This window comes from Grus americana, chromosome 9 (genome assembly GCF_028858705.1).
Source record: "Grus americana isolate bGruAme1 chromosome 9, bGruAme1.mat, whole genome shotgun sequence".
Taxonomy (NCBI): domain Eukaryota; kingdom Metazoa; phylum Chordata; class Aves; order Gruiformes; family Gruidae; genus Grus; species Grus americana.
In genome coordinates this window covers 28,862,475-28,873,256 of record NC_072860.1, presented here as the reverse complement: position 1 = coordinate 28,873,256, position 10,782 = coordinate 28,862,475, and the positions used below count along the sequence as shown (strand labels likewise).

General features: G+C 47.9%; 2 protein-coding genes across 9 annotated transcripts in view; one reads left to right on the top strand and one right to left on the bottom strand.

Moving 5' to 3' along the window:
• Positions 1-10,782, top strand: part of MED12L (mediator complex subunit 12L) — a 150,225-nt gene that overhangs the window by 66,222 nt on the left and 73,221 nt on the right. The gene's annotated exons all lie outside the window — the stretch shown is intronic.
• GPR87 (G protein-coupled receptor 87) lies at positions 7,427-9,638 on the bottom strand. The gene is made up of 2 exons (XM_054834634.1): positions 9,503-9,638; positions 7,427-8,463 (listed from the first exon to the last, which is right to left on the bottom strand). Exons 1-2 carry the CDS (start codon positions 9,537-9,539, stop codon positions 7,427-7,429), a joined length of 1,074 nt encoding a protein of 357 aa, XP_054690609.1. The 5' UTR covers positions 9,540-9,638.

The window sequence follows — 10,782 nt, the reverse complement described above, 5'->3', positions numbered from 1 at the left end:
CACCAGCCCCTCTCCAGCTTTCCTGGAGCCCCTGCAGGGACTGGAAGGGGCTCTAAGGTCTCCCCACAGCCTTCTCTTCTCCAGGCTGAACCACCCCAACTCTCTCAGCCTGTCTCCACAGCAGAGGTGCTCCGGCCCTCGGATCATCTCCGTGGCCTCCTCTGGACTCGCTCCAGCAACATCTCAAATACCAGTTGAAGTGCTAAAATGTGTGGCTGCTATGTGGTTTCTCTCTGAAAAGTCGCGCAGGTCTCAGGGTGTAGTGGACAGTTCAACCTTCATAGCCATCGGTATGAAATTATTTTAAAAATGGTAATATGCTGAAAGGTAACGGAATCCAAGGGTGAGCCACTTGGGGATGACTTTTTCATACCCAGTATTTTGAAATTGTGTCACTGTAGGCTTGCCTAATGGCATGGCTGTACTTTTTGGTTTGAAACATCATTCTTGGTTAAAACTTGTTTAGAATTGTTAAACTAGAACTAAGTACATCAGTCAGAATGCTCCTTCCAGTAAAAGATTGAAGTGTGCAGCTCTCTGTGAGTGTGTGAAGTCCCAAAAGAAGGAGAAATGCAATGTTTTCAAGTGTAAGCTGCCGTTCTGTGAGAGATTAAATGTTGCAGCACAGATAATTTTTTCCGTGCTTCAGAGAGGAGTAAGCAGTTGTCCAGGGCAGAGGATTAAGGGCTTAAAGGGCGGCTAGGATGTCTCAGCTCTGTGTGCAGTTTCACCCCATTGGAATGACTCTAGACAGCAGGGCAAACTGAAGGGTCGCTTTCTTATGCAAACATGGATATTTTTCCAAAATGCCAGCCAAATTTAATATTGAAGGATCTAAAGATAGGGCTGCTATTTCCAAAGGGTTAGAAAGCAAGCAGTGATCAAGATTGCAAAAGACCCCTGCGGTATATCGTATACTTTTGGTGGCTTAAGAACAAGCTGATAACGTATTTTAGCTTTAGCCATACAAGTCTTTTTCTTCCCCCAAAATCCAAAATTCACTTCTGCTGGTCCTGTTGCTTTATTAAGAAAATAATTTTAACTTTTTGTCTGAGCTCAGTGCCTGTGAAAGGAAGCCTTTTTTATGGTCCTGCTAATGGACTTCTGTACCAGAACTGGAGAATAAAGATTCGTAGACAGAGATGGGAGAAAACTGGCGGCGTGTCAGAGCACATCTGGGGACTGAGAGGGCTGCCGGGTGATTCGGTTCTTCACGTGCCTGATGGCAGAAGTGCACGTCAGGGTGGCAGCTCTGAAGCCTTTGCTAACAGGAACGGGGCTGGCGGGTTCAGGCTTGTTTTTTTCTAAATGAAGGATCTTGCACCACCAGACCGTTGCCGTACATAACCAATATCTCTGACTACTAATCTTACAGGTCTGTGCCCCGTTATCAAAACCTTCTAATGAAATAGTTGGTGCTTCCAAGCCTACTAAATATAAAACCACATAGATTGTGTTATGTCTGAGGCCAAGCTCTGTGAATTGATAAAAGCAGGATGACCAAGATAAATATTTTCATAGAGTAATCCCGCTAATTACAAGAGCATTGCAGGACTTCCGGATTTTGTTTTTTCCTCTATCAAAGCTGCTGGCAAATACTTTCTGCCTAGCTTTGTTTTGCCGACAGGTAGATGTCTCTGCATTGTTGTCCAATAGCCGTCAGCGGCCCTGCAAGGTTCTGCCCGAAACTTCGTCCTCGGGTCTTGGGCCGCATTCGGATGGCACCGCTGTCGTACAGTGCAAACGTTTTGCCTTACGGGGGGCAGCGGGGAGAGTGGAGGAATGGGGCTGACGCGCGTGGGAATAAGCCCAGTCATGGTTGTGCTAGATACGCAATTACAATTGCTTAATTCATGAGATTCCGGTACAAAGATACATTTTTAGAACTTTTGGGGTTTTAGTTTCCTTTTTTAAGATGCTTAGGAAGCTGTACTGGTGGAAAGCCACAGTAAAGGTTATTGCTGGAGAAACCTCGAAAGTAAAGGGCATAATATATGTAGTGACAAAAATCTTGCACAGGTAGCGGTCTGGAGCTGTCCCTAAGCACATCTTCAAATAACTGTTCTTCCACAGTCACCCCACAGCACGGAGAGTTCTGTAATTACAACTACAATGTAATGCGAAGTTTCCTAAATGAAAAAAATCACAAATGTTCACGAATTGTGTGCTCCTTGCATTCTTGGGTCTGGTCTGCTGTCGTGTCTTCACCTGGAAAAACACGTTTCACTCCCTATAAAAAATGAGAGTCTCGGACTACACAACCAAAATGTACGTATATTCTGTCCTGATGTGATTCTCCAAAATGACAGCAATGGACCGGGGCCTGAGACTTGGCCTACAAACTTTCTTGTAGACTTTTTTTTTCAAGAAGAATTTCTAAGGACCAAAATTCCATGTAAAATCCAGACAAATTAAATACAGTTATCTGGTATTTGAGGACTAGCATATCGTTTCATAATTTATTTGTAGTCCTGGGAAAATATTTCATAAACAGCGTCTTCAAAGAACTGTTGTATATGTGTGTGTATAAACCAGCGATAAAGGATTATCACAGATACATCCTGTCAAGATAAAGTAAACTTATTTTGAGGGTGATTTTACAGTGGAGTGTTGTATGCATCCAAGTTGTCAGGCTTCAGAGCAGAGACTTGTCTTCTCTTCCCAGCGCGGGATTCCGTACGGATGCCCCACCGCTCCCTCGGGGACCCCACTCTCCAGAAACCAGAAAGCTGGCTGCTTTGTTTCTTTGGTCCCCTGGAAAAGGCATCTTTCAGCCATTCTTCGAAGGAGGTCACCCTGGGTGCAGTTGCTTTGGGTAATAGATTTTTCTGGTATAACATCGTTACGAGGGAACAGCAGTACTCTTTCTCCTAGGAGGAAATCCAATGTCAATGCAGCCTTTAGTTAAGTGGGTAGTGAGAAAGCGTAAGTGTGTGTGCACGTGCATCCTGCAAGGAGAGCGTGCAGCGTGGTAGGAGAGATGTAGGTGGCCATCCAGTCGTGTTTTCTGCCATCACTGAGCTTCACCATCTGGTGCGCAGGCTCCACCGTGTGCGAGGGGAGAACCCTGAATCCTGTACTCCTGGGCTGCAGTCTCCTCCTCGTCCCTTGTGCCCCTGGTTGGGGACAAGCAGGGACGTTTCCACTGCTTCAGCTCTTTGGGCTTTGCTGGAGTTGGGTAGGGAGTGCAGCATCCACCCAGAAAAAGGTTGTGGGTCTGAGAGGGGTTCAGGCTTTCTTGCTCTGCATATATATGATGCATCCTATAGAGTGTGTGTACGTGTACATACGTTATATATAGAAGTATTCTGCTATACTATATATTTAAATATTGCCTAGTGGTCAGGATATTTGAATTCAGTCTTAGGAGGTGTGTGCTTGCTCCGTGATCTGCCTCTGATCGGAGCAGGCTCGGGGCAGCGTGTGGGGCAGTCCCAGCTGTCTGTTCGTTGCGGCGAGCAGGAGCTGGAGCACTGCTGAGGGGGGAAGGACGGGGTGAAACCAGGCGTCAGGGAGACTGGCGGACACGCATAGCCTGGCTGCGGTTGGGCAGGCTCATCAGCTTCGGTTCCAAACGGTGGAAGCGGAGACGGTTTGAGAGCAGTAGTGGGCACGAAGAGGGGAAGAGCCATGTTCATCTGTAGCACAGTCACTCTGCAAACAGCCGATCCAATAGTGATGGGCTTGACTGTAGTTCCGTCTGGTAAGGGATGTAATCGTTCACGGTTTGACTGCAGAGTCTAGCAGCTCTCTCCAGGCAGGTGTAAAACCTGTTGTAATGGGTCCACGTGCCTTCTTGCAGGACAAAAGTTGGTTTGGGGTAAATCAAGATAGGCTTTGCAGTACACAGAAAAGTTTACCTCAAAAGAATAATACTGGAGAAGGGTATAAGAAAGCAAAAATATGATGATACCAATCTATCTTGCATGCCGAGCCCATGGAGCACATCGGGGAACGTGCAGTAGCATGAGCTACCTGCCTTAGCCTTGCGGCATGGAGGGGGGGGCCCCGAGTGGGGTGGGAAGAAGTTGTGGCCTCATAAATCAATGATCTTGTCACTGGAAGGTTTTGTGTAGCAATCTCCCATAACGGAAAAGACAAGCTGCGTGTACCTGCTCGTAGCTGTGTGGGTGTTGCAAAGGTGTTAGAAGGGGCACAGCTGCAAAGCAGAGACCGAGGTGGTGGGGTATGTGTATGAACGTAACGCAGTGATTATCTAGCACGATCTAACACGCCATAAACCCTTCTGTGATTTACTGATACTGGAGTCGCGAGAGGGAGACCAGAGGCACTCGCTCTTGGCTGTCTCTAACTGTGTAGGACCTAATACGAGAGTCTTTGGTTATTAATGTCTGTCTGTACACAACTGATCTCGCAGTTCCAAATATTGCCATTTCACAAAACCAAGCCAGTGTGCTGTTCCTTTTAATTTGGTGCTTACGAGAATTTAAACTATGCCACCCAGCTCCAAAAATGGTTCTTTAATCTGGTTTTGTATGTGCATAGACCCCTCAGAGTACAAAATGGCAACTCTGATCCCAGAACTGGTCTTTGAGGTTGTGTGTGAACATAGTTTTCTACAGAGCTGACTGGAAAACAGGGTTTCTTTTGTGGCATTTTAGCTATTTTAAATATTTTTATTTAAAGTAGGATAAAGATCCAAAATATCCCATCTTCCTTTCCAGAAATTATCTCCCTTGAACAATGTAAGTAGTCTTATTATACTTGTATTAATCCAAATATATAATCCAAGTATTATAATCTTCAACTTTTTCATTATGCATAAAACAGAATCTAAAATTAAACTAACAATGTTTAAAAAAAAAAAGAAAAAGAAACTCTTGTTTCAGTAGAAAACTTCATCAAAGGTGTTCTCATGCAGTATTTTAACTTTTTATTTGAATGCTGCATTTTCAGGATTTTCTTCTCAAACCATTTCTTTCTATATTAAAAGGAAAGTCCTTATATGAATAAGGTACTTGATGATGGACTATTGCCATCTTCTGTTTGTTTGATTGCACTACATTGCATAAGCTACATATAAAAATTAATTGCTCAAAGCACCCGTCAGCTCCTTACAATCAACATTTTTAAAGTTTAGTTTTTATACGAGCAGCTTTTACTCTAAACAAATCTGATTTAATCCCCAGTGAAGTACAGGACAAAATGATTCATGTAAACATTGCTCTGCATACAGGATTAAATTCAAACGCAGCCTTGTAGCCTTGAGTGGCCGAGTACGCGCTCCCCGCTGATTTCTGCGGCCACGCTGGGGATGTTCAGGGAGGCTGTGGGGTGAGGGAGGAGGTGTCGGGGCTGCGCAGTGCTGCGGGCACACCTGGGCCGTCCGTGCGAGGTGTCGGGGCTGTGTGGTACCACGTGCGTGCCTGGGGCCGTCCGTGCGAGGTGTCGGGGCTGTGTGGTACCACGTGTGTGCCTGGGGTGTCTGTATGAGGTGTCGGGGCTGTGTGGTACCACGTGTGTGCCTGGGCTGTCCGTGCGAGGTGTCGGGGCTGTGTGGTACCACGTGCGTGCCTGGGCTGTCCGTGCGAGGTGTCGGGGCTGTGTGGTACCACGTGTGTGCCGGGGCCGTCCGTGCGAGGTGTCGGGGCTGTGTGGTACCACGTGTGTGCCGGGGCCGTCCGTGCGAGGTGTCGGGGCTGTGCAGCGAACAGGTGAACCGCGTGCCCAGGCTGTTGTTGAAGCACTGCGAATTCAGGGTGATCTCCACTGACTGAAGGCGACTGAACTCACTCCTGGGGGACGGTTCCCCGTCCCTCTGCAAATCCTGCTCCGAGCCCACGGGAGCTCGTCCCTGGGGAGCCTGCCCTCGCCCTGTCCCTGCCTGCTCCCCTGGGGTGCCTGGCCGAGCCGCTCGGAGCTCTGCGGGGAGGCACCCGGGGCAGGCGCCCACGCCCTTCAGTGGGAGATGGCCTCCTTCGCAGAGTGCAGCCGTCGCTTGTCTTTCTGCCTCTGCCTTACCCTGAGAGGTCCCCGTGCCACGTCCCGGGGTGGAGGAGCTGCAGGAGCAGCCTTGGACCCCGTCATGGCTCTCGCCACGCTGTTGATGTGGGTGCCCAGGCCAGCTCGGCCGCCTGCCCCGCTCTGCCAGGACGAGCTGGTGCAAAACCAGCTCAGGAATGTTTGTGAGTGGGTGTGACAGGCAGTTTTGGTTTCTTCTGCCCTTGTTATAAACAAATCTGGAGTGCTGTTGACTGCTCGCGTGGTGCGAAGCCTGCCAGAATCTCACTGAAACCACTTGAGGTGTCCCAGTCAATATTAGCTCTGGTGGGTGCTCTCCAGGACTTGGTTTCTTCTTTTAAATAATGCAGTAGTTAGTCAACACTTTCTCATGCAGCAGCTTCTGCGTTGGTCTCTTACTATTCCTTTCTTCTTGCCTTGATTTTGGATGCTCCCTTTTAATATTTCCTCTGCTCTGGTTGCATGTACCACAGTGTAAAACAATACCCTGAAGGTGTTGCCTGAACTGCTCTCCAAAAATGAATTTCACCCGCTTATCGCACACAATTATTGCTTCCAAGAGTTGAAAGCAGCCAAAGTTATAAATAATTTTGAACAAAAAATTCCTAATACTTTAAGTTTTATTCCTGTTGTATTAGGCAGGCATAGAAAGTGCTGGGAAACCAAATCTTCAGCTTGATGTTGATTGCTCAGACTTTTCACGTACAAGTCTGTCAGGGGACATTTTTTGTTGTGTCCTCACTTAGATTGAGACTAATAGGAATTAAAAGCCATTTCACCAGTGTTTTCCTGCTTTTTTTTCTTTTTTGAGAGACTTAAACTAGGGTTGTGTTTGAATTTTTTATGTTTGATATTTTGAAAGGGGTGAGAAGCACTTTGGTAGGTTTGATCTGTGGACAACGGTGCTGTCAGCGCCACCAGTGCCCAAGAGGAAAAGCCAAGACGCTGTCGGCCAGCGGCAAAGCTGTTTCCGCAGCCTGAGCCCCGCGGCTGCCCTGCCCGCGGGCGCACCAAGGGGTCTGTGCAGGAGTGTGTGCCACCTCCTCCCCTCTCCTTCACCTGCCACAAGCCCTTCAGCAGCCACTGCCGGACCCGGGGATGTGGACTCGTCTCGTTGGATCCCGCTCCGAGGCCGGAGGTCGTCCATCTCGGCTGGAGCCTCCTGGAGCTCCAGGTTGCTTTCTGAGCTGAGGCATCCTTAGTTTCTGCTGCCCGTTAAGAAACCCAACCAACCAACCAAAAGAAGCCCCAAAACCCCTCGGAAGTGCACCTGATCTCTGTGTGCTTTTGAATTTTGAGATGGATGTTAGTAAGCTGAAATGGAAAAGCTGCCCGTGTCTGCACAACCCCTAATGAACTTCCATGGTCGGATACTCAAAGACGTTTTATTTACATGATATACAAACATTCTCACAAATTAGCAAAAGTCTCTGTGCAGGTGACTTCAGACATCGGTGTATTCATGGTATATGCGCACTTCTGATCTTCTAACGCTCTGCAGTGATCTAATACTCTCACTTCTGGTTCTCATATTTGATTTTCTGAACAGCCTTCGTGAGAATGATCTACACATGAAGAAGTAAATTATTGGATCCAGACAGACATTACATGCCGACAGGAAAAGTGTCATTTCCTTACAATAATATAAGATTTTATGTGCAGAGTCGTCTAAAATTTTATCTAGATGGCTAAAAATAAAGGGTATTCTGCACAAATGATATGGCAGAAAGCAAGTGAAAAATACAGCCACAACAACCCTTATACTTTGATTATGCTTTCGCTTTCTGCTTGATGAGCTAATAAATTGTTTGCTCGATTTATAAATGTACCTGGATATCGCAATATAGCATCCGATCAGCACTATGAGCACCACTACAAACATGCAGGTGTTGATGTAAATGACCGCTGTGTGCCACTTGACTCCCAACGGGGACTTCAGCTTTGTGCAGTCGTCTATGTTCTTCTTTGTCGGGTAGCCGTTGGTAAGAATCAGGTTTGGCAAAGCTAGGAAAGCCATTACGACCCAGACGCAGGCAGATAAGATCTTGGTGAAGGTGATGCTGTACATCCTGGAGTCTCCAAAAGGCTTCACTACTTTCAGGTAGCGGTCGATGCTGATGAGTCCGAGGAAGACGATCGTGGTGTACATGTTTGCGTAAAACAGAACCGTGGTGTATCGGCACAGGAAAGAGTTGAAGTGCCACGGTCCCAGCTGCGAGTCCTGGATTATCTTGAACGGGAATGTCAGTGTCATGAGAAGGTCTGCAACCACAATGTTTTTGAGGTAAAATATGAAACTCGTTTTGTTTCTGATGTGGAAGAAAATCCACACTGCTAGGCCATTCAGCAAGATGCTTGCCAGGAAAATGATGAGGTAAAGCACAGGCAAGACGATGGTGGTGAATTCGTTGTGCGTGGAGTTCCCGAGCAAGCCGGCCGTGGAGTTGGGTGAGGTACTGTTGTCTTGGCTCAGACGATCATCTGCGGGAACGAGGGAGAACAATTGTAAAGTATGCTTTTAGAGCTTTACAAATGGGGCCGGTTTAGAAAATGTCCCATTTAGAAAATGTCCTATCTCTGGGCAATTCCCGAGGCTGCTCGGATTAACCAGCCCGGAAAACCTGAGTTTCAATTGACGGGAAGAAAATCCAGGGTGTGAGTGCGTGGGTATCCCCGAGGCTCCCACAGCACCGCTTGCTCCTGAGCACCCCCCAGCCCCGCTTGCTGCCGAGGGGCTGTGGGTTGGGGCCGTGGGAAGGGCCCGCTAGGCGAGGTGGGCTTTCGGGGGGCTCTGGTGGGTGCTGGCGGCTGGGGGGTGCTGGGCAGGGAGCAGCAGGGCCTGGCCAGCCTCACGGCAGGGTGGCTTTGCACAAGGAAACATTTTTGTGGCCTTTGAAGCAGATAAAATAGCCTGGAAATTCTCTGCAGAGAGAACCGGTGAATACGGTCAGTGAAACATGAGGATTTGAGCCCCCTCCATCCGCTTCCCGGTGGGGCTGGGCGCTGCCCGCGGCGCAGGGTCTGTGCTGCCCGCCGCTCGTCTCGCGTAGGGCTGTGGGCAAACGCGGCTGCGTACCGGCGTGTCGGGAGCGAGCGGCTAATGAAAATTACAGGGTGTCAGTTCTTGGCTGTCCGGACAGAATGCGGCTTGTGGGCTGAGATGATCTGTTTATCAAGAGACAGGACTCCGGAGAGACTCCTTGGGCCTATTAAAATGCCGATTTAAAACTTAGCTTACTTAAATGTATTTAAAAATCAGTCTCTGGGGATTTTAAGATTTCATGTGTAAATGTTTGTGAAAAAACTTCAGACTTATAAATTCTCTCATGAAACTATAGCACATTTTATTTCATATTGTTTATACGCTGAACTTGGCTGATGTGGTAAACCAGGACTGACAGCACTCGGCAGTATTTAGACAGCCCTTTCTGAAACAACTTATTTATTTAAAATGCTGGTAGGAAGGGACAGTGATACAATAAACACTTCTTAATCACTTAAATTTCCAACATTATTTTACCTGGCAGTTTTCCATAAGACAAATTGTACTCCATCATTTGCGTTGCTGTAGGTTTTCAGCTGAAATGCTTTTCAGGAGTCCCACTGGCAGCCGTAGGTCCAGGATGCGGCAGGGGCTGTGCCAGCATTACCTTCTGGGGAAGATAACTGGAGTTAAAACCAAAGCAAACCAGAAGACCCCACCTTCCTCTCCCCAGCATGCAGAGGAGCCTTGTGAAAGGAGCATCCTCCAGACTTCCCAGTGAAAGGGCTGATGGCTGATCTCTGGAGACTGCAGAGCTGCTCTGCCATCGAGGTCTCCATTGCCACATCTTCACGTGCGGCTGGGTGCCGCTGCATCGTTGCAGGCAATCCTGCCTCATAAGCCTATCAATTCCACTGTTAAAACTATTTCTCTTTCTCCACCTCGCTACCAAAGCTGTGATGGAGCCTGTTTCTATAATATGTAGCAACGCTATTCTCATTTCCAGCCTGAATGTCTCTGTGGCCACTTTGTCTCGATATTCTTGTACCAGTGCCTTTCATTTAAAGAACCTGTCTCCATCTCTCATACTTAGCCCTCTGCATATGTTTCTTACTCTGCTGAGACTTCACTTACTGTGACGAAGCAAGCTGAAACCCTTCCCGTATTTCCGTAAGACTCGAAGATACCAGCCCTCTCTGTGTCTGCTCCAGTCGAGATCATCTCCCCTGAATCCTGCTGACACATGCTGCGTGCCGATTTACAGCTGAGGTTAAAGAAGAGCTTGTGCCATGGTGGTGGCGTTCCTTGGCACCACTGAAACACCTCATCTGCCATTTTCTGGGATCGCATTTCTTCAGTTCCTCCTTCCATCTGCCCCAGGCAGGGCAAACGGCTGTGCTGGGACCAGCTCTGGCACGCTTTCCGTCCCCTCGGTGCTTCACAGCGATCCTGCCAGTGCGTAGCTGGCGTTTTATTGTTACTAGCTGCGTGGTCTTTGTGGGCTTTTTGTCCCAGCAAACATCAAGTTTGTTAACTTCTGTAAAAATACGTTGGGTTTCAACTTTTTAAAACTTTGTTTTCTTTATTTTGATTTTATTCAAAACATTTGGACTAAACCTTTGCAAAACCCTGGGCAGTGACTAGCGAGCCTTGGACAGCCTGGCCAAGAATGTTCTCTTCTTAAATTGGTACCGCATCCCATGGTCTCCAGGAGGGTGTTTCTGCACTGCCCTTCTCGGCTTTAAAAGCGGGTTGGCGTACCAGGAGCTGCAAACACAGGATCCCGGTGACCGCAGCAGGTGAGGTTTGTGTCCTTA

Coding starts and splice junctions, on each gene's coding strand:
- GPR87 (XM_054834634.1), bottom strand. CDS start 9,539: ATGATGGAGTACAATTTGTCTTATGGAAAACTGCCAG. Junction 8,464..9,502: donor GTCTTATGGAAAACTGCCAG/GTAAAATAATGT, acceptor TCGTTCCCGCAG/ATGATCGTCTGAGCCAAGAC.